The 27,458-nt window shown below is 39.6% G+C and overlaps 2 protein-coding genes across 4 annotated transcripts in view; both read left to right on the forward strand.

Annotated features, from left to right (window-relative positions):
• The first annotated feature begins 3,288 nt into the window (after window positions 1-3,288).
• On the forward strand, window positions 3,289-5,717 carry LOC127376483 (C2 calcium-dependent domain-containing protein 4C). Its single transcript, XM_051423415.1, has one exon. It carries the CDS (start codon window positions 3,370-3,372, stop codon window positions 4,636-4,638), a length of 1,269 nt encoding a protein of 422 aa, XP_051279375.1. The 5' UTR covers window positions 3,289-3,369; the 3' UTR covers window positions 4,639-5,717.
• A 1,271-nt stretch (window positions 5,718-6,988) lies between these two features.
• The window catches only part of vps13a (vacuolar protein sorting 13 homolog A), a 35,742-nt gene continuing 15,272 nt past the window's right edge, over window positions 6,989-27,458 (forward strand). For all 3 annotated transcript variants that reach the window (XM_051423412.1, XM_051423413.1, XM_051423414.1), the window contains exons 1-49: window positions 6,989-7,177; window positions 8,031-8,074; window positions 8,166-8,208; window positions 8,293-8,388; window positions 8,852-8,953; window positions 10,137-10,246; window positions 10,372-10,431; window positions 10,662-10,721; window positions 11,256-11,336; window positions 11,694-11,751; window positions 12,192-12,319; window positions 12,543-12,649; window positions 12,773-12,944; window positions 13,602-13,664; window positions 14,275-14,407; window positions 14,557-14,651; window positions 14,790-14,932; window positions 15,527-15,728; window positions 15,828-15,942; window positions 16,672-16,808; window positions 17,016-17,148; window positions 17,408-17,525; window positions 17,634-17,772; window positions 18,118-18,226; window positions 18,368-18,543; window positions 18,695-18,851; window positions 19,003-19,082; window positions 19,207-19,266; window positions 19,541-19,739; window positions 19,841-19,957; window positions 20,216-20,319; window positions 20,584-20,751; window positions 20,951-21,258; window positions 21,422-21,569; window positions 21,880-22,051; window positions 22,334-22,458; window positions 22,610-22,779; window positions 23,395-23,651; window positions 23,748-23,932; window positions 24,042-24,185; window positions 24,302-24,511; window positions 24,737-24,880; window positions 25,169-25,270; window positions 25,415-25,567; window positions 25,645-25,903; window positions 26,004-26,164; window positions 26,430-26,533; window positions 26,652-26,958; window positions 27,318-27,454. In XM_051423412.1, coding sequence (XP_051279372.1) covers window positions 7,078-7,177; window positions 8,031-8,074; window positions 8,166-8,208; window positions 8,293-8,388; window positions 8,852-8,953; window positions 10,137-10,246; window positions 10,372-10,431; window positions 10,662-10,721; window positions 11,256-11,336; window positions 11,694-11,751; window positions 12,192-12,319; window positions 12,543-12,649; window positions 12,773-12,944; window positions 13,602-13,664; window positions 14,275-14,407; window positions 14,557-14,651; window positions 14,790-14,932; window positions 15,527-15,728; window positions 15,828-15,942; window positions 16,672-16,808; window positions 17,016-17,148; window positions 17,408-17,525; window positions 17,634-17,772; window positions 18,118-18,226; window positions 18,368-18,543; window positions 18,695-18,851; window positions 19,003-19,082; window positions 19,207-19,266; window positions 19,541-19,739; window positions 19,841-19,957; window positions 20,216-20,319; window positions 20,584-20,751; window positions 20,951-21,258; window positions 21,422-21,569; window positions 21,880-22,051; window positions 22,334-22,458; window positions 22,610-22,779; window positions 23,395-23,651; window positions 23,748-23,932; window positions 24,042-24,185; window positions 24,302-24,511; window positions 24,737-24,880; window positions 25,169-25,270; window positions 25,415-25,567; window positions 25,645-25,903; window positions 26,004-26,164; window positions 26,430-26,533; window positions 26,652-26,958; window positions 27,318-27,454 — 6,695 coding nt within the window. In that variant the 5' untranslated portion in view covers window positions 6,989-7,077. The remainder of the gene's footprint in view (window positions 7,178-8,030; window positions 8,075-8,165; window positions 8,209-8,292; window positions 8,389-8,851; window positions 8,954-10,136; window positions 10,247-10,371; window positions 10,432-10,661; window positions 10,722-11,255; window positions 11,337-11,693; window positions 11,752-12,191; window positions 12,320-12,542; window positions 12,650-12,772; window positions 12,945-13,601; window positions 13,665-14,274; window positions 14,408-14,556; window positions 14,652-14,789; window positions 14,933-15,526; window positions 15,729-15,827; window positions 15,943-16,671; window positions 16,809-17,015; window positions 17,149-17,407; window positions 17,526-17,633; window positions 17,773-18,117; window positions 18,227-18,367; window positions 18,544-18,694; window positions 18,852-19,002; window positions 19,083-19,206; window positions 19,267-19,540; window positions 19,740-19,840; window positions 19,958-20,215; window positions 20,320-20,583; window positions 20,752-20,950; window positions 21,259-21,421; window positions 21,570-21,879; window positions 22,052-22,333; window positions 22,459-22,609; window positions 22,780-23,394; window positions 23,652-23,747; window positions 23,933-24,041; window positions 24,186-24,301; window positions 24,512-24,736; window positions 24,881-25,168; window positions 25,271-25,414; window positions 25,568-25,644; window positions 25,904-26,003; window positions 26,165-26,429; window positions 26,534-26,651; window positions 26,959-27,317; window positions 27,455-27,458) is intronic.

Here is a 27,458-nt window from a genome sequence, read left to right on the forward strand (position 1 = left end):
AAACTATATCTTGAAAGAAATTACACTACAGACACTATACTAATTTTACATTATGCATGATTAGTTATTTTGCCTTAATTACTGTACGTGCATGATTAAACCTACAGGTGTAAGAGAGAAAGACAGTTTCAAATGGTAAACTGACAATTTAGCAGCATCTACAACAAGCATGAAACTGATTTATTCTTTGAAACTGGAGCTAGAGACACTTTAAACAAAGACTAACCACACAGAATCGACAGACTTGTTTGACAGATCTTTGATCATCAGGCACCAGTGGTCCTTCTTGTTTCCATTCACTATACTGAACTGAATAACCGTCAGGTTTGAAAGAATCAGCTTCCATGAAAACAGAGTTGAAGTTTCCATTATACCTTCTTTGTGATGAAGGAAGGCTAAAAGGTCACTTTTAGCTCTGGGCAGGTGGCTAGAAGGATGAAGTTACAGCCTCCAGCGGGGGGAGAGATGTAATACATCAATTATACGTAAATGCAGAGGTCAAGTTTGTTTTTTTAACAAAGTGCCTGTTTTGCTTTCCTCTGTCCTTATTGGTTTAATGAAAACCATAACAGCCACAAGTCAGTTGGTCCGCTCATTTAAAGTTAATCTAAATTAAGGAACTAAAGCCTAGACTGTACATTTGGGTTTTCATGATGCCTCAAAGTGTGTGTGCAAGGCCTATAGCTTGGTTTGAGTAAGGCACAAAGAAGTACTGCTTTGTTATATGTGAGTAGCACAGAAGAAGGAAATTAGACTGTAGCTCTATAGTGAGAGGGTATTGCAGTTTTACAGTAACACAATTAGCACACCCATCTATTGTGGACCATACCATTAACACATTTCATGTTGTTTTCACAGAATATGCCATCAATGAACAATAATGCAAAAACGCTTAAATTTCTTTAAAACATTTTTTAAAAAGTTGCTGTGCTATGGTTAGCTATATGTTCCCCTTGGATGAAACACATGCATGTTTGAAATAATTATTTGATATTGAGTTAGAGTATGTAGAGAAAGGTTTGTTTTGCATTTTTAAATGTATAATTTGTATTTATTGAAGAAAATGTGGTTTTGAGTAGAGAGAAAACGTCTACAGCCACTATCTGTCAGCTGATATTTGCCTTATTTTGGCCATTATTGTGAAGAAGTCCTTCAAAAGTCTTCACAACACAAGATAGGCTGAATAAAATACAAAGGGGATTTGTTAAGACCTTTAAAGCATTTTGGTTGATTAGTTAACACAGTGTTCTACACAATGAATTACCAAATGAAGCCCACAAAATAAAATAAAAAAGAATAATTATTTTAAAAATGCAGAGCTCCAGAACAAAAAGGTTTTAACACTAATGCACTTGACAGCAGTTAGAGCATTTGGCAACAATGCACTGTTCTCTCGTTAGCGTTAATTGCAGCAGTGACAGCGGTTAAAGGAAAGGTCCTCTTCTGACTCCCAATCATTTATCTCTCAATTACAGAGAGCACTCTGGTTTTTATTGGTGTAATAAAGTCCATCTTCACTACCACAAAAAGCCTCCTGACCCCTGGGTGCTCCAGAGGCCCCTGACCCCTCCCGAATGGATTCATCATCTTCATATTCATTCTCTGTCACACACACACACACACACACACACGCAGCATGCAAGCAGACGGGCACACACGCAAGGATGTTGTTTAATTAGAACAATAAGAGAGGATCATTTTAATGAAGCAAGGGACAGGTGTCTTTAGTGTGTGTGTGTGTGTGTGTGTGTGTGTGTTTGAGTGTGTGTCTGTGCGGATAAATTTGACTAACCTTTGAATTTCCATTTCTTTTTAAATATTTCTTTTAGATGTTATAATGCTAACAATGATATACAGAAATATTAACTATATCCCACTAATGTCTTTAACAAGACAAATGGAGGTTTGAGGTTGCCCAACGGTAAAACTAAATCATGTACGCCCTCTTGTGGTTGAAGAACTCACATTGTTCAAAGGGCCTTCCAGTTCAGCAACCACGACTCATTTGTGTACACAGTACAAGATGCCAGTGTTTAAGGGTGAGGAGGATTAATTCTGCAGATACAGAATACTGTCTTTGAAATTCATATGTTGAGTTGGCATTTACTGTTACAAGTATTAAAAATTAAAATCAATAAAGGCTGTCAAACTAATAGATGTTGTATGCCCACAAAAGCCCACAAAAAGAAAAAAAGATTTGTTAAGCTAACTATAAACAGTATTGTCTCATTGATATGAAGCTATCTTTTCCTTTTACACATCAATGCAAAATCACAAATTCCCTCGTTTACGTGAAAATAAGAATGCAATATTAAAAAAGTGATGTGTTTATCAGCATCCATTCACATTTTGACTACTGTGTTTGACCTAGATAAGAATACATATGACTCAGAGCTGAGAGTCAGTTGTGTGTCTGGACTGCCAGCTGTCTAAAGGTCAGTGGGTCTTTGAGGTGGTGGGTGCTGTCTGTAGGCCTGGGGTGCTCCTGTCTTTGAATTGTCTTTGAACAAGAGGTCAGCTCTCTCAAAAGCAGATTATGTCATCAGGACCACTACAACACACACTTCAATGTTTTGTTATAGGTTTTAATCTGAATTTAATTTTATTGAACACTTTATTTTTACAAAGTTTAGTTAGCCTTAGAAAAAAGGTTTGTCTGAGAGTGTGGGGTCGTATATCATTTAATAGTATTGTGAATATAAAACTCCAGATTTCTTTAATACTTTACCTTAGATATCAAAATGTTTTCAAAGTTATCATTTCTATATATTTAAATTTAATTTAAAATGTGAATGCTGTATGTTAAAGTGGAATTTAGAGCATCACATTTAATACTTTACATTTAACTACTTACTTTTATTTACAGTACAATAGAAAGGCACAGTTCAGTGTTGACGTAAATTGTCTCACCTAACTGAAAAGCTGATATCACATCCATGTAGCACAACTAAATGCACACCGATGCACCTGATTCTGATTACCACCCACCCAGTCTCCAACAGGGAGACTGGGTGCTCTTATTGTGTGTATGTGCGTGTACAGCCTGTTTTCTGACGCAGGCGGGGGCGACAGGCCAGTGACGCAGAGCCTCGCACTCACCTTTAAAATCTGTCATTGGCACATCCGTCACACTTGCACAGATCTTTCTTCGGCGGTGGATACATCAAGACCTCAATAGGTGAGAAGAAAATATCTGTCATTTCACAATTTGGAACAAACAGTTTCTAGTTATGAAAGGTGTGTTTCATGAATTGTTTGTTTGATTCACCTAAATTATATTTCTTTATTCTTGTTGCCAAAGGAAAAAAAGTTTGGATTTGTGTGCAAACAGTTTACGCTCACGTCGTATTAAACCATCAGAAAATAACTATGTGGGTCCTTGGGAAGATCAGGGAGAGCATGGAGAGCATTCCTCTAGAGCTGAGTCGTTACATCGGGAAGAGTGAGGAGGACATCTTTCTCTCCTCTAAGGCCAGTCTCTCTCACAAGTTGCACAACAACATCCTCACCCCAGACAAGATCCCAGAGTTCTGTTTGCCTCCACGGCTTTGCAAGAGAAGCCCGCTGCTGGAAGCTGAGACAACAACACCGAACTTGTACGGTCGGAACCGGATACCCAACAGCAGCACTTCTTCAAGCACTACACGTGTAAAGACAATAGATGTGAAGACGAAGAATGGTGATGCATCAGTGGCTTGTAAGGTTACAAAGATACCTTTGCCGTTCTCTGCAGAGGGGTACGGCCTGACTGGGATATATGAGAGCCCCAACACTCGAAGGAAAGAGTCTTTGTTCCACTCAAAGTGCCCGGTTTACATGTTTGATAGAAGCATTCCTACTGCAGCATGCAGGCTGGCAAAGGAGACAAACCCACCCAAGAAAACTTTATCTAGATATCTCCCTCTGTTTTTGACCAAGAGTCTGTCAGAGACTGGAAGCACAGAAAGTGAAACACCATCTTCCAGTGACTCTTCTCCAATCAGTTCCCCTTATAGCGCTAAATCCTCCCTTTACATCCCATCAGGCAGTGGCCGTCTTAAGGGAGCAACATCCTGTCCTTCGTTAACTGACAGCATGGAGGACAGAGGGAGGTGGTCGAGGGGGGGATTCAGTTCAACAACCTCTCCCAGTAGCCCTCCAAGCTTAGAGGGAAGCTCACTCACCTTAGCCCCACCTGTCCTCTTCCCCCTGGATGTTCTGCAGTGTCAGGAGCGGTTTCCTCGTGAGCACGTCCTCCCGTTGCTGGGCCGTGGTAAAGTGCGCCTCTTCGCTGAGCACACCACATTCTCCACCAACACATTCTCATCATTTTCCACAGTCAGAGTCCGTGTGGTGTCTGTAGAGGGCCTGTGGAACAATACTGATCGACGAACCCTGAACTGTGCAGTGAATCTGTGTCTGACCCCGGGGAAGCTGCAGCAACAGCAGAGCGCCACCATCAGGAACTGCCGCAGCCCTGTGTTTAATGAAGATTTCTTCTTTACAGAGCTCAGTAGAGAGGATCTGCTGGAACTGCAGCTCAGGATAAAAGTGGTGGATAAACCTGCAGCTGGAACATTGAGAAGAGGGACAGTGATTGGGGTGATCACCAAACCACTGTCTCAGTTACTCCCTCTTAAAAAACAGGTAGAGGAATAACTCATTTTGTGGAAAGAGAGCCAGTAATATGGTACAGTTATTACAATATGTACAAAAGAAAGGGAGGGGTGCAATAAATGATTGTGTATGGCACATGTGCATTTGGCAGCTGCTATATAAAGTTTTCCCACATGGTAAGAAGCAACAAGGAACAGTATTTCAATATATGTACAATATATACAACTGTAGTTATTATATTATATTATTATACTAATCATTTAATTGTATTTTTAGTATTCCATCTTGAGTGTATCAACCACCAACCACTGTGGTGTGATTTGTTTCATGTTTTTTCAGATAAAACCATACAGATGTTAAAAGTTCTGGATGTCAGATTATAGATATTTAGTTATTTGGTCGCAACAATGAATAGATAGATGATCCGGTGAGCTTTTACTATGTTTTTTGGATCAGAAATGTTTTGTGAGTGTAATAGCAAACAAAAAACAATGAACTGAAAAAAAAAATTAAATTGAAAGACTAGTTTACTACCTGACATACCGCAGTATGTTAGTCCCTGGGTGAAAACAATCTTAAATCCTTCTACTTCCACCTAAGAAATATTACCTAAAATAAATAATCTTTGAGTTTTCCCGACTTAGAAAGGCTTATACATGGCTTTGTCTTCTTGTGCCTGGACTACTGGGCATGCACTGTTTACATGCCTTATTAAATCTTCAGTGGCTCTGCTTCAGCTTGTGCAGAATGCCGCAGCTCGAATTTTAACAAACAGCAATCGCAGGTCACATATAACTCCAATTCTTGCCTCCTTCACTGGTTACCAGTTATGTTCAAGATGATTTTAAGATTGTTTTAATAACTTTTAAGGCCCCTTCAAGCGTTTGCCATAAGGGCCCCCAGGCTCTAGAAATCTGAATATATCTTTACAGGAAAGCCTTTTGTGATGTCTGATTTGTAAATCTTGAAGTTGTTGTTGTGCTGTGTTCTTTTATTCACATATTTTAACTGTGTTTTGTATGGTTACTTATATTTTTCTCATGTGTTTAGCACTTTGTAACCTAGTTTAGAAAAGTGCTATACAAATACAGTTCTTATTATTAAAAGCAATAAAACGATGAAATGGCAATATATATTATTTTAGGTATAATTCCAATGTATATAACATTTATAGTATTTACAATCACTATCTAAGTTTAAATTATTAACTATCTCTCCATGAACAACTATTTTGAAACTCAAATCTTGTTCTCCAACCTGATAGTTAAGAAAGCTGCTAAATTTTTTTAGAACAACAATGAACCATAACAACTTTATAACATGATGATGTCTGGTCCTTCTGCTGCCCACAGGTGGCAAAAATCCCACAAGAAAATAAAAAACCAGTGAATGTAGATATAAGATCATCAAATGTGGACTTTGTGAATCTAATGTTGTTTTTTTGTCCTCTGTAATTCTGTAGCCTATTGATATTAAAAATCAAAGTGTGTGATGAAGTCATGCTTTCTTTTTTGCAATACTTTTTATTGTTCACACAAATACAACTTGTGACTATATGGTTTACTGTGTAGTTTAGAAATGTATCACTGCTCTAGGATGATAAAATAACTGAATTATTCATTGTCTTGGTCAACATACTGTTACACACAGTCAAATTCAAGTGGCTTGCATGTTAAACATGTTAAATCAATGTAAAGAAAGAATTGTAAATATATGTGAAATCACTATTCCTGTACATTGCCAAAATCAGAGCCCTCCTCTAAACATAGTTATCTATGCTTTTAATATGTCATGTCTTGACTACTTTAATGTCAGCTCTGCTCATCTACTCTGCTATTTCTATTGTTTTTGGCTTTTTCTTTACGTTTTGCGTTTTGCACCCTTTGTGCCCCTGTTTTTAAACACGGTGTCTCTTTTATTTCCTGTTTGTCTTTTCTCCCATCTTTAAAGCACCTTTTTAAGTAAGCCTATTGCTTTATATGCTACATATATATATATATATATAATTTAAAAATAATGTATTTTGATTAAAACATGACAAAAGAGCACATTTCATTCAATATAACAGCTTTCGTGCAGTTAAGTGCATCAGTGTACTGTTCAGTGTCATTAATGAGTCCTAATAATAAAGATTTTGAATTTGTGGACATGGTAGTTTGCCAGTAGAATTAATAAAACCGATGACTAAGCAACCAGTTATGAATCTCGTAGAAAATATTTCCATAAAAAAGCCCGCATGAGTGCACCTTGTACTTACCTACCCTCAGTTGCCCTCTTTCTCGGTGTCGCAGCAGAGGGGGAGAATTTTCCCTGAATTAACCAAACGTCGTGCAGGTACGGAATGACGTCAAAGCACCGCCCACCGCAGTAACGTTACGTCCTAATCTGACGTTCAGGCCAATGATTCCAATGGTTCAGGCAAGCAAGTCCCCAGAATGTAAACATGGTGACAGATAACTGCTAGATGAAAGAAACGCAACGATGGTCTTCGAAAGCTTGGTTGTAGATGTCCTGAACCGGTTTTTAGGGGACTACGTTGTCAACCTTGACAGCTCACAGCTAAAGCTCGGCATATGGGGAGGTAACTGAACTTGTGTGTGTCATTTTAGTGGACTGGGCTCGCTCGACGAGGTAGCTAGCTCATGCTAACAGACGTTAGCCACCGTTCGTGTGTGACCGACTGCCTCAGCTGTCAGTGTCAGTCTATCCGTCCTAAAAATCTAGTCTAGCTGCCCAGTGTGAGCAAGATAGTGCAGCCAAATGCTCGTTTATGGATAAACCAATCATAACTTTTCATTTCGGGGTGCTACAATTACCCTATGTTGACCAATCTCATTGCTACTGAAAGGCTGTGTGCTCAATGCATGCGAGTGTGAGAGGAGCGAGCAGTTCAGGGTCACACCCTTTCACAGAAACCAGGTTATGACTCGCCACTGTGTTTCATACTGAGTCCCTTTTACAAGCTCTAGCAGAGAGTCTGACAGTCATGGGTCTGTCTGAGGATTATGAGAAGAATGAGAAGAGATGTAGATGAAGTGCCACAGCAAAACATGTACTAACTTGTAACAACTACTCTGTGATTAGGCACAGAGTGAATTCCTCCGTTTTACCAAGTCAGTTGTGAATGGCTTTAATAATTGAATAACAATCATTATATCTTGTATTTTTAGTTATTTAATGTGTATTTCTTTTCTCTTATCTGCTGTGTTTTATCTAGAGCTGCTGTAACGTGGGAATTTCCCCAGTGTGTGATCAATAAAGTCTATCTTATCTTAATACATGTGTCCCATTGTGTTGAATTAAGTCAATAGACAAATGCCAAAAGATCTTCTCTTTGGATTGGACTGTGTGTCTGTGAGCCTCACAGCACAAAGATCCAATTATCTAATCAGAGTGTGCGCAGTAACAATTAACAAGTGTTTCTGTCGTCACAGGTGACGCTATTTTAACAAATCTTGAAATAAAGGAGAATGCCCTGGTAAGTTGCAATTAAATGCGTAAGTCTGTGATTACATTCTAGCATTCACGATGAATTTGTGTTTCAATAATTTATTGTTCTTTTGTTGCAGAGTCAACTTGACATTCCTTTTAAAGTCAGAGCCGGTCATATAGGTGAGATTGTAGCTACTGTCCCCATCTGCCACCTTATCTTTGGTACAGACGAAGGTTTTTTCACATCTCTCTTCCTGTTAATAGGACGGCTGGAGCTAAAGATTCCATGGAAGAACCTCTACACCCAGTCCGTAGAGGCGACGCTGGATGGTGTCTATCTGCTCATAGTCCCCACAGCAAGTAAGATCTGTGTGCAGCTAAATACATACAAAATTATGAGACTTAAGTTTTCGTCATAGACATTATTGTGTAATACTGTTTATTCAGTTGTAGTTCAGTAGACATATACAATATTTGCAGGTTATTATCCTGCTACCTGTCAATGTTAAGATGATTAGGCTCCTTATTTTAAACAATTTAAAACATTTAACAACATATTAAAACATCTGCATTTAAATTATGTATTGTAGTGATAAAAAAAAATCCCAATAATCAGTAATATCAAGTTCAGTCAGATGAATAGCCATTAGCAGGCACAACACAGTGTAGCACAGTCGTCAGACAAAGGAGGGCACTCACTTATTCATGACTTGAAAGTGCCTGTCAGGATAAACAGGAAACTCAAGCTTAACCGTCTTTATATTTAATTATTTTCAGAGACGTTTAGACTAATAATCATTCATATTGACCCAATTCTTTCCAGGTATAAAGTATGATGCCGAAAAGGAGGAGAAGCAACTACAGGAGGCTCGTCAGAGGGAGCTACAGCGGATAGAGGAGACAAAGCTGAAGGCTGCTGAGCAAGGTCAGGGTTTGGCTTGGATTTTGAAGGGACTGTGTGTGTGTGTGTGTGTGTGTGTGTGTGAGAACATGTGTAAGTCTAGCAAATATATGTGTGTGTGTGTAACAGGATAAAGTCAGGAATTTTGCTTCCCAGTACATTTTCAATAGGTTTCAGAGAGATTCCAAGCCAAGCTGTAATAGATAATGTGCAGGAGCAAACAGTGTTGGGTTGGGTAACCAGAAGAGTATGAGAGAGACTAAAAACCATAGTTGTGTGGTGTAGATGCAGCAGAGTAGCAAGTACAGAGATTTGTAGACACGTGGTTATGGTTTGTCTGCTTGTGAGTTCCTGTGTGGTTTTGGAGTAGCCAGCCGTTTTTACATTGTATATTTTCTGTGGTTTAGCACTGCTGAGCCAGAATACACTGACCTGAGTTGTTGTTGTGTGTGTGTATCACACTTTTCTGCTGAATACTATATGAGTAGAGCACCAGCTGACAGTAGTGTTAAACAGTGCTGTGTTTTCCAGAACAGCTCATTTGTCATTTTTGAACTATAGATATTCGATATAAAATAGAAGATATCTATGTTCTTTGATATTGTACCCATACACCTCTTTAAATACTATTTACTGTACAAGTATAAAGACTACATCTTTCTTCAAAGCATTAACAATTTGATAGAACAAATTTAAATTGGTATGTCAGATAGGACTTAATGATATTTAAGCATCGAAGTAGCATGTAGCTGCAGTACTCTCTGCATTGTAAGGCTAAGGTAAAGTCCATACCATTTATTTACTGCTTATTAACATATTATAATTAGCAAGGTCTGCATGTTTCATGACAAATCTTGATTAACAATGGTGTACTTATTCAGAAATTAATATATTTGATTTAGTGGTATTATTAGTATTGCTCCCATTCTCACTTAATGACCATTTCCAAGAGTGAAAAACAGTCCAAATGAATAACTGCTGGTGATATATATAAAGTTAACTATGAATTTCAACAGGAGTAATGAGAGCTAAGGCCAGCTGTTGAATAGTATAAATTAGAACATATGCTGTAAGTGAATGATAGTAGGGATATGTGGAAGGTCCTTAAAAAAGTTTTTATCAGGGAGCATTGGTAGCACGTCCAAATTCCTATAGCTGCAGGACTAAATCAGGTCTCACATTCATCATATTCACTTGTGTTCGACAGAAAACCCTAATCTGGAGAAGCAGGACACCTTTGTGGAGAAGCTTGTCACTCAGGTTATCAAAAACCTGCAGGTCAAGATCTCTAACATCCACGTACGCTATGAAGATGATGTGAGTATTGAATGTAGGAGTTACCTTAGAGATGTATGTATGTACAGCATAACTCAAATTCAAATGAACTCCGATAAGTGTTTGTAAAGTATAAACTTAGCTCTTATTTCTCTGTGTTTCCACAGGTCACTAATCCAAACTGTCCTTTGTCATTTGGAGTATCTCTTAAAAACCTCAGCCTTCAGGTAATGTGAGATAGATAGATAGATAGATAGATAGAGAGAGAGAGAGAGAGAGAGAGAGAGAGATGTGTTGTAATGTCCATCCAGTCAGATTATATCGTATATTACATTCAGCAAATAAGGTGTTCTTAATCATTAATTACATCAAACTTAAACATAATTGTATATATGTAAACATGTAGAGTAATCTCAGCAAAGCTACCATATTTCACTTCACATGTTTGACTTTACAGACAGCTGATGAGCACTGGAATCCCAGTATTTTGGATGAGAATTCCAGGCTCTTCTTCAAGGTAAGAAATTCAACCACTTAAAGCTGAGTCATTCTGGAGAAAGATAGTAGATTATTGAGTCTCATTCCCACTGCATCAAATATCGACGCTTTGGGTTATGGTGAGTAGGACACAAATAACAGGGCTTGAAGCAAGCCACATAACACAGGAGGTGGCGTTTGTGCTCCCAGGTCGTCAAATATCAACACTTTAGGTTGCCACAATACAACTACAACTGTAAATGACAACCTGGGAATGAGACTCATGACTCACTGTACCTTATAGCCTGCACATGTATATTTTATGTTTTATTCTGTATGTCATTGCATTTCTTTACTTTGTCCCTTCAAGTAAACTGAAAATTAAGTGCCCTTTTTTGGCAATTTGAACCAGTCGGTTCAGTTCTGTGAAATGGGTTTGTCAGCAGTTGTTCTAAGAACCAATTTTATTTCTTTGGGCGTGATCCAAACTTTAAAAATCTCTGTCAGCTCTGTTAGATCTCACCTCTGTCAGCTCTACACTACTCTAATTTCTTTGTTTTGTCCTTCTTCTCAGTTGGTTCAACTGGACAACTTGTTTGCCTACTGGAATGTCAACTCAATACACTTCTCCAATCACAGTGCAGACAAGGCTTTGGTGAGTCACCCTATTATTACTGTTTTGCACCCTGTATCCACAAGTATGGATTTAGCCATGTCATTTCTCTGTCTTACTCAATTTCTTTGACACAATCTCATTATTGTGGTTACATAACAATCAACAGGCCAACCAGTTTTCACTTTTGGGAAGCAGAATAGTTTCAACGTAACAGAGTCTCAATATGAAAGAAGGCCGTTTTCTCTTATCTTTTAAAGAAATATCATAATTGTCTTGGTGAATATTGGAAAAAGGCTCTTGCAAATGCTTCTGAAATCACTGCAGGTTTCATTAAATATGTTAAACGTTAAGAAAATAATAAAGTGTCTGTCTGAACTGCCTGTGTTTTTTTTATAGCAATGTCTCCAGAGCAGCATGGAAATCCACAACTCTCTTACTGTCAGTCATGACTTCAGTGAGTGTCTCACTATCATCCTCTCTTCACATTTTTACACTGTTTTATGTGCTCGCTTAAAAAAAATGTCTAGACAAACTAATGAAACCCACCTAAAAAGCCACATGTTACTTGACATTCATGAATCAGTATTTTGCATATAGACTGCGAATTGGCACTGATGTTTTGTACGGACACTTTAGTGCCTGAAAAAATGTGCGAATCACACAGCTTGAATCATCACCACCAACACATTTGAACAGATTTTGTTTTGAGTTCCAATTGTAGACACGAGCTCACATATTTTGAAAGGCTGACCTCGCTAAACAAAAACATATTCACAATTTTCAAATCCCACAAGTTAAGTTTTTTCCTTTACAAAAATAAAGATCCAAAGTTTATAAAAGATGTCATGCCAAGGTTGATAATTGCTTTAAATAATCTGTTTCTGTGGTCCACAGTATTTCGTCCTATCTCAGCGGACGCTAAACTGCGGATGAATCCCAGGTCAGATGTGGACTTCTCTGCTCCTAAAGTGGACCTAATGGTCAACCTCTGCGAGGTGGCCATTGAACTCAACAGACCCCAGGTAAGTGTGTGTTGTGTATAAAGTTATCTGTGTAAAAGCCTGGTTAAAGATTTTGGGAGAGGGAGGGAGAGAAATAGAGAGATGCTTCAGACAAACAAGGTTAGTGATTGTAATTTTCAGAATTTAAAAGGGTGAATAGATAAAGAAGTTGCTTAGCAATGATAAATGCACTTTTGTCAGTGCTCAGTGACGGTGAGTAATTGCTGACTTCCTCTTTTTCCAGTACATTAGCATCTTGGAGCTGCTGGGCTCAGTGGATATGATGTCACGGAACCTGCCGTACAGGAAGTACAGACCTGTGGTCCAGGTTCACAAGAACTCACGCATATGGTCAGAAAACACTTTGACTTTTTGAATGCCATATGACCATATGCCATGTGATATTTTCTCATTGTTGCATGGTACTTAATATTGCACGTGGTAAGATATGCTTGTATTTTTTTCTCCTTGCAGGTGGAACTATGTGATTACAGGAATCCTAGAGGTGGATGTGAAACCCCGTCTCCACATGTGGTCATGGCAGCACATTCGCCGCCACCGGCAGATGGTAAAGTGCTACAGAAAGCTCTACAAGACCAAAATCACCAGCAAGAAACCCAGCGAGGATCTGCTCAAGGAACTACAGGTGAGACAGGGCTGAACTGAATGTGCAGTTTTCCACTTTTATCTCCTGATATCTGAACCACAGACAGCTTCATATAATATTAGGAGAAGGGTTGAAATATGTTTCTGAATTTGTCTGTCAAAGTTCCGGTTAAATTATAGTTTTTCATTATTAGAAAAAATGCCCCCTCATCCTTGATTTAAGGGTTTGGCTATAAATTCTAGGCCATATTGGATAATTTATTGCTGGTGGGACGTTGCTGCTTGTGCCAGTTATACTTCAGACCCGCTGTTTCTGCTGGATTGTACTCTGACAAATACCTACTTGAATACAGTGACCATAACTCATGTAATATAATAGGCAAGTGGTTAATTTAAAAGACATTACCTCCTCAATATCCTTTCAGTGATGCATGTAGTCTTTGCTCTAACCATAATTACTTACCCTCTGTTCAAACCTATAAAACGATTGATTGAAGTCCATTTGAGATTGATTATGTATTTCAGAGAAATACAACATTACATCAAAAGCTATTTTCCTCTGTCTCGCCTCTGCTCTGTAAGCATCTTCTTTTCCTGATGTAATTAATAATGGATATTTAGTAATTGATGCATCCCTGCATGGAGTAGTAAGAAGCTGCCAAAAGCTATAATCTGTTTGACTTGTATCTGTTCTCAGGAGCCTGAGAAGACCTTGGATATTTTTAACATCACATTGGCCAGACAGCAGGCTGAGGTGGAGGTAAGCTCTGTCTTACCTACTGTTCAGTTGGCACCTTCACTTTGTGTAGTTACTTTGTACTGTATAAATTGTTATGACTGCAGTATTGTCGTTAAAAAATCCCGTGCTCAACTGTTCAATCGTTCAATATATCCAAAAGAAAAGAAAATGGGTTGATACTTCTCCAGTCATGCTAATGGATTTAAGAAGATATAGACACAAAAATGGTACACAGTACAATTCCTTTTCAGTAATGTACTGCATGTTTCCACCAACATACCACATATAACCAAAGTGATACAAGACTAAAGCGGTGACAGTTATCAGCGGTTATATCTTGTGGTTGAGGCTTTGGCTCAAGTGTCATACACATACATAAGCTGTGTATCACTTTACTTAAGTCCTTTTACTTCACAGCTCCTTAGAAATTCTTATAATGTGACTTTCCTGTACAACACTTTGACTGTAATTACAACATAATGTTTTTCCTACAATAGATTGCCATTAAATATTGGTGGCCAGCAAAGTTATTATATATTATTATAATATTTTTTGTATTAAATTATTCTCTCATAAATTATATAAAAAAACAAAGTAAAGGCCTCTTCACTGACTTTTTTAACTTCTCCAGGCAAGCAAGGCAGGCCTTTGTATTTACCGTCCAGGGGTTAAGATGGAGGAAGAGGAGTCTCAGGGTTGGCTCAGCTGGGTGTGGAATTGGGGAGGAGAGGCTGAAACAAAAACAAAAGAGGCCAAGACTGGAGGTAGGAGACATGTACACAAAAGATAATCTGCACATGTGGAAACAACATGCTCCAGTATTTTTTTTTAGTACAGATCATGGTGCTAGTTAGCTATTCTCATATTCTTTCTGTTCTATTTGTTCCCTCTTTCCCCTGTCTCTCTATCTCAGGTTTTGATGAGCTGTTAACCCCTGCGGAGAAATCTAAACTGTACACTGCCATTGGATACAGTGACACTGTTGCTAATCCCAATTTGCCAAAGAATGTGAGTCACTTTCCTCGACGACACCCACTTCAACTATTAATACACTTCCGTTTAGCTCTCCATCCTACTCCATAAGACAAACTGCTAAATACTGTATCTGATACTTTGATTGTGTACTACATTGTCATTTCTTTATAGTTTGAGGACATGAAGGTCGATTTCCACATGGAGAGGCTGTCTGTGTCCATCAAAGACGACAAGGACAAAAATGAGATCATCAGGCTGACTGTGGGAGAACTGAAGTCCACACTTACACAGAGACCTGGAGCACAAGCCATTAAGTATGTAATAACCTTTTGTTTTTTGGGCGTTTCTCCATGGCTTTAATGGTATTAGTACTGTTTTAAAGAGCCTGGTCTCCAGGGCAAATACAAAGAAAACACAGAAAACAAACACTTCTGTTTGTGTTTGATTAAATTTGTAACAGAAAACCAATGAATGAAATATATGTATACAAAATGGGAGCAAATTATCTACCAGTAGAAGCAGTTTGTGTTTTTACTTTTACTCAACTGAAAAACATACTAACACCAGATCCTTGTAGGGAAATTTTGTTTTTATATGTCGGACTGCAGAGTCTACTACAAAGCAGCAATCTTGCAGCTGGTCTTTTATTTACCCAGCAGGGTGGATACTGGACAATTCAGTTCAATTCAGTTTTATTCGTATAGCACCAATTCATAATAGAAGTTATCTAAGGACCCTTTTCAAATAGACCAGGCCTAGTGCATACTCCTATTATTTATAGAGACCCAATAATTCCCCAGACAGCATATGATCAGCCCTTTTGTTTCCAGTACTTGCAGTATGTCTCCTCCTTAGGATCCCACCATGGTTGGCACTAACACTTAGTTTGTTTTCCCTCTTTTTATCAGAATCACAGCCCAGCTTAGCTTGTTTGAAGTCACAGGCCTGGCCAGTAACCGGCCTGCACCAACCCTCCTGTCATCAAGGAAGGCCGCCACCGGTGCAGGGAGCCCGCTGCTTTGCATCCTGTTTGAGACCAACCCGCTGGATGAGAGTGCTAACCAACGGCTTCATGTAGAATCACAACCCTTAGAAATTATCTATGATGCTGTGAGTGGAGTCTCTCTCTCCAGTTTCTGTGAAATATGAGCATGAAAAAATAATGAAAGGGCTGCATATCAAATGTTTTCTTTGTTTGTGTCTATGTAGATAACAGTCAACAGCATGTCAGTGTTCTTCATGCCTCCTGATGACCTGCAGCTGGATGAACTCACCAACGCAACCCTCATGAAACTGGAGCAGTTTAGAGACCGCACAGCCACTGGTCAGTTGAACAGACATGTACAATCATCTACTGTACATCAGGGGTTGATTTCAAGCCTGCTCTCAACTCTCTGATGGGCAGATGTTTACATTCTTCAGTCCTTGTTTTTAGGTTAATTCAGTGTGCTTACACACAGCCGGCATGATACTTAGACAGTCAGATTGTGGTGTTCCTGTTTATTTTCTTGGGACTGATTGTTTCCTGAGATTGTTTCAAACTCGTTTTTTTCTTGCAATGGTATGATTCACTGTAGGGGTAATTTGGGTACATTCAGCAAGTCTCTCTGATATTGATAATATGTCATACTGAAATATAGGGATCAATTTTTGAAATAGTTTTTATCACTGACTTTTACCTAAAAGTCCAGCGTGTAGGATTTAGTGTCATCTAGCGTCGTGTCCCTCGCTTCACCCTCCCCTTCCAAGCACAAAGGAGAAACTATGGTTGCCATGAAACGCATGAAAAATGCGACTGGCCCCATCTAGAGCCAGAGTTTTGGTTCTTTTTCATTACTGTTTATGAGAGTAGGAAATGTATAAAAGGTACAAAGTAAAGCTGCCCTTGATATGCTTGATGTTTAACGTTATCAAGATTTGTCTTTGTCATCATAATTAATGAAATAGAAATAATTCTTGTTCATGAAAGTCTACTGTATTTAATCACAAAGATGATCTACTCTTTTTTCTGTTCTTCTTACAATTGATAAGTTAATGGCGTTTTGTTTTTTAGGTCTAATGTATGTGATCGAAACACAGAAAGTTCTCGACCTGAAAGTGAACCTGATGGCCTCCTACGTCATCATTCCACAGACCGGATTTTACAATGGCACACAGAACATCCTGCTGTTGGATCTTGGACATTTCAAGGTTAGAAAGCTTGACACTGGGCTGAAAATCAGACTTTTGACCACATAGTAAAATAAGTGATTATTGTGGTTTCCCTGAAGATCCACTGAGAATCAAAACGACCAGGGAATGAGTCTTCTTGACTTGTATTCCAAAGGCTTTGAAGGCTTTAGATTAACAAAGTTTGACATATTTTAGTTGTAACAGACATTTTTGTTGTCTTTTCAGATGTCCAGTCAAAGCAAGAAGCATCTTCCTCAGCTGTCAGCATGCTCAAGCAACATTGAAGACATCATGTCCAGAGCATACGACAGCTTTGACGTACAGCTGAGCAGCCTGCAGTTCCTTTATAGCAAACAAGGTACACAGGTCAAAGGTTTTTCACGTGGGTTCTGTAGAAACTGAGAGGTCACATACGAATTGTGAGTTTGTTCAAGCTACTCCTGAAAATTCAGGAGGCTAAACTTGTTGATATGTTTTACAGTTTAACACAATTTATACAAAGAAAGCAATATTGAGAAAATGCCTTTAAGTCTGTGGTTAACTCTTGTAGGCTTTTTGGCTGGACTTTCTTTTTTTTGAGGTTTTTGTCAATGTAAAACATTTTCTGTGTGTGATAGATGGCGACTGGAAAATGGCTCGTAAGCAGAAACTGTCGCCGCTCCACATCCTAGAGCCAGTGGATTTAAAAGTAGTTTTCAGCAGGGCGATGGTTGTCAAAGATTCCCGCATGGCAAAGTAAGTTTGTAGGTTTTTTTCTCCCATGTTGTAAGGATTAAAGACTAAAATTAAAGGCCATTCTTTTACGTGTTTCTTTGTGTTACCATGTTTGCATATGTGTTCCAGGTATAAGATGTCTGGAGAGCTTCCTTTGCTTTCTCTCCGTATTTCTGATGATAAACTTCGCAGTGTTCTGGAGCTGGTAGAAAGTATTCCACTGCCTGAGAGCAGACCTGCTGCACACGGCACTGCTTCATCCACAAAGGTAAGAAAAGTAGGAAGGTGCCTACATGGTCCAAAATGTGGTCCCTGTCCACATTTAGGCTGAGATAAATTATAAAGCAGGCATAACAAAAAATCTTTTTACAAAATCCAGGAAGAAAAGGAAATGGTTTCTGCACTTTCTTCTGAGGTTTACTGCAGTCCCCATACTTATTAATAAATTAGTTATTATTGTTGAAATTAGAGAATGGAAAACTAAAACAACATGCATATCGATTTGATGAATACAGCATGCTTTAATAATAACAGTGTCAGATTTTAATACGTTTCAATGAGTTGATACTTTTTTCCTGGTTTGGCTCATGTTTTGGTTTTCTTTCTTCCTTAGCCAAAGTCGTTCACCCCACAGCTCACTCCCAGACGACCTCTGAACTTAACTGACCAGCGCTCTTCTCTCATGTTCGAGTCATGTGAGACCATCAGCATTACCTCACTGGGTAATAGCCATGTTCTCCTCGCTCTGTATCCCTCATGCAGCCACACACACGTAATCATTGTGCTAAATACCTTGTTACACTGTTTGTATCTACAGTATAGGGTGGGTCATTGTGTGTGTTTTTGTTTTTATCATCCCTCAGGGTCAGAGGAAGATTTGTTCTACGATGCTCCCACCTCTCCCATCGGTGATCGACCCTTCTTTTCCGATAATCCCATGCCACTGCGCTACGCAGACTTACACAAAAGAAAAAGTTTTTTCAAGGAAGACTCTCAGAAGAACATGACTGACTTCATCATGACATTTGAAATCAGTGAGGTACAGAGAGGACTTGTTGAACTAGGAGACAAAACTAGTCTGTGATAGTCTGCCTGTAAAGCCATTTTAATTCTGTCAATAATTTTCCCATTATTCTAATCTATTTTTCCTTTTTCTGTTCTCTTCCTCTATGTCCTCTTTGTTTGTATAGTTTTCTGTTCAATTGTGTCGTCTGTCTGGGGAGCAAGAGGTCACAGTGCTCCACTTGGACATAGAGGGTCTGGGCACTGAACTGAAACTACGCACCTTTGACATGACATCTAACACCTACCTACGAGAGATCTGCCTCAAGTGCCCTGAATACATGGGTCAGTAGCTGTGTGTCACCTCACCTTTACTTAAAACAGTTCAGGAGACATTTTGGCTAACATGTGGTGATTGTAAACAGTCTAATAAGCATTTGTAAACAAAAATGCTGCAGTTTTTTACATGTCATGTTTTATTTGTTTCTTCATTTAGATTCTGAAGAGAAGCAGGTTCAGCTGATCACCACTCTGGACAACACAGAGGTTGACCTTCTCACACTGGAATATATTAAAGTATGTGTGATACCAAACATAAAAACCCATTTGTTTACGGTCGTTCCACAAATTGTCATAATCCTGATTATTTTCCAAAAGGCGATAAATGGCTTTCTCATTGAGGATTGTACTTCTTTTCTAGGCTGATAAGAATGGCCCTGAGTTCAAGTCTCAACACAACAATACAGAGCAACTCATCAAGGTGAGGGAAATGTTAATTAAGTACTTATTCAGATTTAGATGCTTATATGTTATTCTGTCCTGTTATGTTGAAATAGTTTGGAAAATGGATAGCATGTTTATGCACTATCCAATGCTGGAATATAATGCAAATTTCATATTTAAAAACGAATGTTTATTGTACATAAGTTATAGTTATAGTGAAAGAACAATTAAGTATAATTATGACAACAAAAACAATTGTACTTGACTTCTCCACTAACATTTTAACATCTTGACATTGCATTCCCCATCAGGTGACCTTCTCATCCCTGGATGTCCATCTCCATACAGAGGCTCTACTCAACGCCCTAAACTTCCTCGACAACCTCCGTCCTCCATCCACTAAGAAGGAGGCAGGGCAGGAGGAGCTCCCAACCATCCCTGAGGAGGATGAGGGAGAGGGAGAGAGGGAGGAAGAGAAGAAGGAGGAAACTACTGTAACCAGGAAAAAAAGTAATGGTACCCCTTTCAGAGTATAATTACATCTTCTCTGGCTGTCTTCAGTGTATGTCTTCAGTTACTCACCTTTTCTTTCTTGCCACCTTTCTCCACAGGTTCAAAGAGTTCAAAGTTTGCTGATGTGGTAAATCTACATATCAGAGCTGATCTCCGCTGTCTGAAGGTTTTCATTCGAGGAGAGAAAGCTAGGATCTCTGAGATTAGTATTGAAGGTATGGGAGTGTTGTGACATCTCCTACTCCATGACCTTGTGTTGTCACTATATCATATTTTATTAATAATAAGTGGTGTTGCATGTCCACTGTGTCCCACTGGTGCCCCCCGCAGGTAGGGGGCATGTATGTTGCCACCTAAAGTTCTCTATTGACATCGGTATTACATCGGATTTGTTCTTCTATGCATTTCCCTTGTCAAGCTTACCATTAGGTGGAACAATGCTTTTACACTGTCTCACTTTCTCAACCATCCAGGTCTGGTTTCTGAGGTTCTGATGCGGAAAAAGGAGATGGAGGTTCTGGCCAACCTTAAGAGCATTGTGATCCTAGACTGCGACAAAGACGCTTTTTACAAAAAGGTACAATCAGCAAGTGGCCTATCTTGAAAAATGTTTAGACTGCTAATCTAGCTTGTAAGAATGCACTTAATGTACTCTTAACTTTTATGTTCTATATTCTATTTATATTTGATCTCTTCTTGTGTTTTAACTACTTGTATTTCTGGCATTCATTAGTGTTGACCACTAAGCATAAGTTGCTGTGGATAAGCGTAGATGAGTCTGTTTCCCCATATAGCTCTATTCATTTTAATTATGCTTTCTTGTCTCTCACTCATTTCTTAGGCTGTGTCTATAGCGGATAAGGAGGTGTTTGCCTTCCGCATGGTAAACTATACAGATGCAACAGAAGGAGATGCCTATCTGGACATGTCTAAAGTTGACACCGCTGTCTCACTGACAGTGGGATGCATCCAGGTCATCTTCCTCAACAAGTTTGTCTCCTCCATACTGGTAAGAATCACACATCCCTGTCACAATCCAAGACTTTTAACAGTTGATTGAGTCCAATACACATTTATATGTCAGTCTTACCAGCATTTCACTAACTTGTATATCAATTTCTTTTATAAGGCAATTCTAACATTAGGTCTCAGAAAAAAATTTAATTCTGCATTCCAACCCCAACTAATTACCTGTTTCTTCCTCGCAGGCATTCATCAATAACTTCCAAGAGGCTAAAGAGGCCCTTGCTGAGGTGACAGTCCAGGCTGCAGAAAAGGCAGCGTCAGGTGTGAAGGAACTGGCAGAGCGGAGCACTCGGATCGCTTTGAACGTCCACTTCAATGCACCTGTCATCTTCCTGCCCCAGTCCTCCTCTTCCTCCAATGTTATTGTTGCTGACCTTGGTCTGCTATCTGTCAAGAACCATTTTGCCAAGCAGCCCTTTAAAAGTGCTGCTAATATCCCGCCTGTGGTGGATATAATGACTGTGAGACTGACCGACCTCAAGATGTACAGGTCAGAGAGCAGACATAGTTAGAAATTATGATTAAACGGTGAACTCTGATTAAATCTTTATTTGCTGAAAGAAGATTTTTTTTGCAAAGCAGTAAAACAAAATGCGATTGGTTTAGAATTACAATAATTTCTAATGTGTGTGTGATGTGATATTTTCTTCCAGGACCACATACATAAATGAAGGTTTTCAGGGAGAGACCCAGCTGTTGAAGCCAGTCAGCCTGGACTTGGAAATCCAGAGAAATCTTTCATCCAACTGGTACCACAGCATACCTGACATAGAGATCACTGCTCATCTTAAGCCCATGAATGTAAGTAGTGCTGTGAGGAATGTAGTGGTTTTTATAGACTACGTATTGCTATGTGTAATTCCATCTCTTTTTTGCTTCATTTGAACTTTGTTTAATGATTCCTATTGGATTAATAATTAACAGGCCTACATATTACGCGATGTTATGGTTTCATTAGTGATGTTTTGTGCTTCTACCAGTCTCTCTGTGTGCCCTTTTGTCTGTTCTGTTATCTGATCCCAAGATTAGGTAGAGGCTTATGGTTAATATCAGAATCAAAATAAGTTTTCCCAAGTATAGTATTGTCAAATTTTGTGTATTTTCCTAACAGCTCATCCTCAGCCAAGATGACATGACAGTGGTCCTGAGGACTCTGAGTGAGAACCTGTCAGAGAAGTCTGATGCTGTTCCACCTCCAGCTCACCTGCCCCCCACTGAACCCTCCTCTGACTCTGTATCTAACAAAGAGTCCCAGGGCTCTGGAACCACTGGACCAGCCAGCAGTAAGCAGTTGTGGTTATGGTTGTTTGTGTTCATGTGTGTATGTGGGTTTGAGACATAACAGAACCACACAAGAACTAAGATATGTACAATTTTGTCATTCCACAAAATGAAAATTGACCATTAGAGTTTAAGTTAATTTGAAGCATCTATAGAGTTTCAGGACAATGAAAATCCTAAAAAAGCTTATAAAATCTGAGAATGTGTTTTGTTCAGATGGAAATATTTTAAACCATTGTAACCAAAAAGTAATGTACCTTATAAATATGTGGTTTGTGCTGTAGGTAACACAGTAGTGACATCTGCTGTTGTGGAGACCCATAAAAACAGCAAGCTGAAGAACACACTCAAATTAGACTTCAAGTTCGACTCAATGACGCTGGTCCTGTATAGCCCCAATGAGAATGTGGTAATTCACACACACACACACACACACACACACACACACACACACACACACACACACACACACACACACACACACTCTCACACTTTCTCACTCACCCAATCAGGCACAAGTGATGTTGTTTGTCTAACACAGTGTACATGTCATTATCTAGATCCAGCTGTTGGATTCACATGATGAGCAGCTGAAGTTGGCGGAGTTTACTCTGGGCACCATCTCCACCTCCATCCACATGTTCTCTGACAACTCCATGAAGGCCTCAGTCCGACTGGCTACCTGCCTTCTTGATGACAAGAGACCCAGAATCAAGATGGTCACACCGAGGTACAAGGGACACAAGAACATATTTATTTACACCTCTTTATTTTGCGCATTTATTTACATTTAAACTCACAATCAGACATGAGTTGTCTATGCACATTAAGACAGAGATGTCTTCTTTTGTACACCTGCCTATCAAACCATGAAAAATGCCCACACCCAAAGCTGGCAAGAAAATATTTAAAGTAGTTCAAATCCTACACACCAAACGTATACGGTATGCTATTTTAAATTACAATAGCTTGATTGATGAGATTTTCTCATTGTCTGTCTGTCTGTCTGTCATAAGACGCTGTTGTAGCTTTTGTAATAGTGTCAGTGTGACTTTACTGACTGGCAGATGTAGAAAACTGTGGGAATACTAATAAAATACGATGAGCTGTCCTACCATGTAACACATAATTATCAAAAACTTGAAAATATAATGTAGGGCAAATTATCTTTTTAACATTTAGTTTCTCTATTCTTCTACTGGATATAATCATTCTTCACTCTCTCAGTCCCTATTTTATGTTCTTCTTCATCTGTGACTATTTGTGACTTATACTCTCACTTTGTACTCTCCTCCACATCCCTCTTGTTGATATCTTTAACCCCCTTAACCTACATGTTCTCCAGGATGATGGAACTGTGTCCTGGTGCAGAAGAGAACATGATGGTGGAGGTGAACTACCGCCAGGGCCGTGATGGCACAATATTGGACACGGTGGTGCAGGATGTGTACCTGTGTGCCAGCATGGAGTTCCTGCTCACAGTGGCGGACATCTTTCTTAAGGCCACCCAGCAGGGTTTTGCTCAAGTGCCGCAACCCAAGCACAGTTCTGGAGCGGGAGATAAAAAGAACATCAACTCTTCTGTCACATCTAAAGAATCCAGTGAGTTAAATAAGAGTTTAATTAATCTGACATAATTTCTATCCTGTTGTCTTATGGCTGAACTGATGTTTTCCTCTGACTCTCTGCCGCTGTCAGCTGCAGCTCCAGCCGTGGTTTCAAAGACAGAGATGAATGTTCTGGTGCGTAACCCGGAGATTGTGTTTGTGGCTGACCTGACGCGTGCTGACGCCCCAGCCCTGGTGATGACCACGCAGTGTGAACTGGTGATGAAAAGTGGTGCAGAGGGATCACAGATGACTGCTGTTATCAAGGACCTCAAGGTTTGTTTGTTTGAAAATCTAACTCTGGCTATTTTAAAAAATTAAAAAGTTATCTTGCATGCATCAGTAACCAGTATAAAAAAGTTTGTTATGAATACGGTTGTTGTAGGTAGTGGCGTGTCCCTTCTTGAGAGAGAAGAGGAAAAACAATGTGACCACAGTGCTGCAGCCTTGTCAGGTGTTCTTCAAGAGTGCTCAGTCTCCAACATCCCCGCAGGCTATGGAGGTTTCCATTAATTCTCTCACACTGAAGGTACTGTAGTTGTTTCATTATTAATACACATGGTGGACATAGTCCAGAAGTTAAGCCAATGAAATGCATTTCCTTTAAATACAAATGTTAAAACGTTTGTATGTATTTTTCCTCAGGTATCTCCAATCATCATCAACACAGTGATCACCATCCAGTCCGCTCTGACTCCCACAGCGGAAACCCCAGAGGAGCTTGATAGTCCTGTTCCTGTGGACCTGTGGGAGAAACGGGGCTGGAAGGAGCTTAAACTCTGGTTCCTAGAAGAGGATGGGGATGAAGACACAGCGTCCCTGGCCCCACTGATACCACAGGGAGAGTCATTGCAGGTATTTAGCTGCACTGTGACTCAACTGATAAAACTATATGGTTGATTGTATGCTATAGTAATAGCTAATAGTCAATTTTTATATTTTTTTCAGTTTTTATTTATTACCTTTTATATAACAACCCATTTATCTCTGGTATTTTATTGTATGTGCACAATAAAAGACATTCCAGATTTGATTCATAAGAACAGTTTGTTTCATTTCATTGGTTGTCCATCCCTGCAGGTGACCATCAAATCAATCTGTCTGACTCTGGAGGCTGGAGTGGGACACCACACTGTCCCCATGCTTCTGGCCAAGTCCTCATTCCATGGAGATGTCACAAACTGGTCCACACTCATTAACTTACACAGCGAGCTTGACCTGGAGGTAACACACATGCCAGCACTACATACATTTCCTAACCATGTGCCTAAAGGCTTTCACTATAAAAATCCCTAGTACAGTGTTTTACCTTTGCTTTCAGTGTTTTTCTATATAGTTTGTTCTATTCACATATGAGAAATACACATATTCATTAAAATTATATATTTTTACAAGTTGTATAGACCTATTGATCGTTATCTACAACAATATTTGGAACATACTGTATTCCCACATGTTGGCCAGAACTCATGTACTAAAGTTTTCTTCTTTTGTATTGTGTTTTGCCTTTAGGTTCACTATTATAATGAGGTGATGGGAGTGTGGGAACCACTGCTGGAGCCTTTAGAGGATGAGACAAGAGACGGTTTCAAACCATGGAGACTGGAACTGAAGGTACTGATGTATATAAACACACACACACACACACACACACACACACACACACACACACACACACAGTATATCTATGTTCTCTCATTCACACATACACATACAGGTACACACAGCATTTCTAACTTTTTAATATCCTATAACCAGATGAAGAAGAAGCCAGTTAAATACACACAATTGTCAGATGAAGTGGATTATAATGTCCCAGACTATAAAACCGTCATCGTCATCAGCAGTAAAGACCAGCTCAACATCACCCTCTCCAAATGTGGACTGGCCATGCTGAGTAACTTGGGCACGGTAAGAGAACAGTTGTCATCATTTTAATAGGCAGATGGCCAGTCATCTATAACATTCATGTTCTTGACCGTCCCCAGGCATTTGCAGAGGCTGCCAAACAAACTGCTGACTCCTTCCAGACGGACGAAGCTCCGTTTGTAGTGAAAAACCGCCTGGGCCTGTCAGTGTCCGTCCACCATAGTGAGATGTTTTGTCCCATCGGCCAGCAGGGCGCCAACCACACTGTGATGCTGAAGGATGGGGAAACCCTCGGAATGGGCTATTCAACCACAACGGACTCAGACCAGTTCTCAGCCATGATTTCCTTGAGTGGGAAGGACTACTACATACAGCCTAGTAAGTTATCTTGTATACACAATTATAATGTATGTAATCACCATTGTCATTATAAAATGAAATGCATATGAACTGCTCTTATTTCCTCTGCCGTCTCCAGCGCCAATGGGCCATACCTCAGCCAGTGTGATCCCCCTGATCAAGGTGGGCAGGGGAATGTACAGTGTAATGCACAAAGAGTCGAGAGTTACTCGTTTCCTGGTGTGTCAGATTTACTCTGTGGAGGGCAGCAAGTACATCAAGATCCGGTCTCCTTTCCAGGTACTGATTGTCTTAAATACATTTACAAATTTTTATACTTGTATATTATGGTGTGTTGTAATAAGATAAATTATGCTCTCAAGATGCATATTCCCTCCTGGATCTCCTATTAACATCATCCTTTAAGCTAATTAAATATGTATTAATGTCAATTAGCCAGGCAGTTCCTATAAAAGGCTGCAATTACTGTATATCAAGACATAATACTCTTTCCAGATTTAAGAACAGGATTACAGATCAAATTTTTTTCTTTCCTCTAATGCAGATCATCAATCATTTCTCAATCCCATTCAACGTTTTTGAAGGATCAACATGTCTGGGTAAAGCTCTCCCTACTGAGGAGTTCTGTGTGCCTCTGGACTCATATAGGTGAGGTCAAACACATAAACACACATCTTCACACAGTCTCTCTTCATCACAGTCTATTTGCTGTCCTGCACACCAATATACTCCTTCACCCGCATCTACTCTCTGCTGCCCCCCTCAGGTCTGAGCTGAGCCTTCAGCCGATAACAGAGGACGACAATCAGGGTGAGCAGTTTGAGTGCTCAGAGGGCTTCTGTTACGAAGATTTCAGCAAAGAGCAGCCCGAGGCACGCCTCCAACAGACCTGCCGTCGCTGTGGGAATCAGGGTGGTGTGATGATGGTCAACATTGTGCCAGTAAAAGATGCTGTGACATTCAAAGACACGGGAGGTGTTGGGGAGAACTTTGATGTGCCCTTTGTGCTTCACCTGTGGCCTTCCATCCTGCTACGCAACCTGCTGCCTTACCCCATCTCCTACGAACTAAAGGTATTGGATTGTCTGGTAATCACTACTCAGGTGGGCCATTAGAGATTGAAAGGACATATGGGTGGGTTTGCATGTTTCAGCACACTACAAAATCCAAATTGTGCAATACAGTGTCCAGTCAATGGTTTATTGGGGTTAATGCCTGTACAGTATATAAGTCTAATTGCAGAGACTACTACTACTACTGAAGTTGCATGAGCAATATTCGATCACAGTGGATATTTCATGTAGTAATGTGTTTACAAATGGGTCTTTTTTTGGTATATTTATAACATCACAGCTTGTGAATGCATTGATAAACCCCTGATGCTCCAGATTTACTGTTGTAACCATGTCTCTCTCTGCCTGCTGCTCAACAGGACAGTGGAGTTTCTGCACCTGAGGCCACTCTGAACCCAGGCCACTCTGCCCAGCTTCAGACTGCAGTCATCAACCAATCCAGTCTCCATCTCTGCCTGCTGAACTACCTTTCTCAGGACTGGTCTTCTGAGTACAGGTTT

Source organism: Dicentrarchus labrax, unplaced genomic scaffold (assembly GCF_905237075.1).
Source record: "Dicentrarchus labrax unplaced genomic scaffold, dlabrax2021, whole genome shotgun sequence".
NCBI lineage: Eukaryota > Metazoa > Chordata > Actinopteri > Moronidae > Dicentrarchus > Dicentrarchus labrax.

Coding starts and splice junctions, on each gene's coding strand:
- LOC127376483 (XM_051423415.1), top strand. CDS start 3,370: ATGTGGGTCCTTGGGAAGATCAGGGAGAGCATGGAGAGCATTCCTCTA.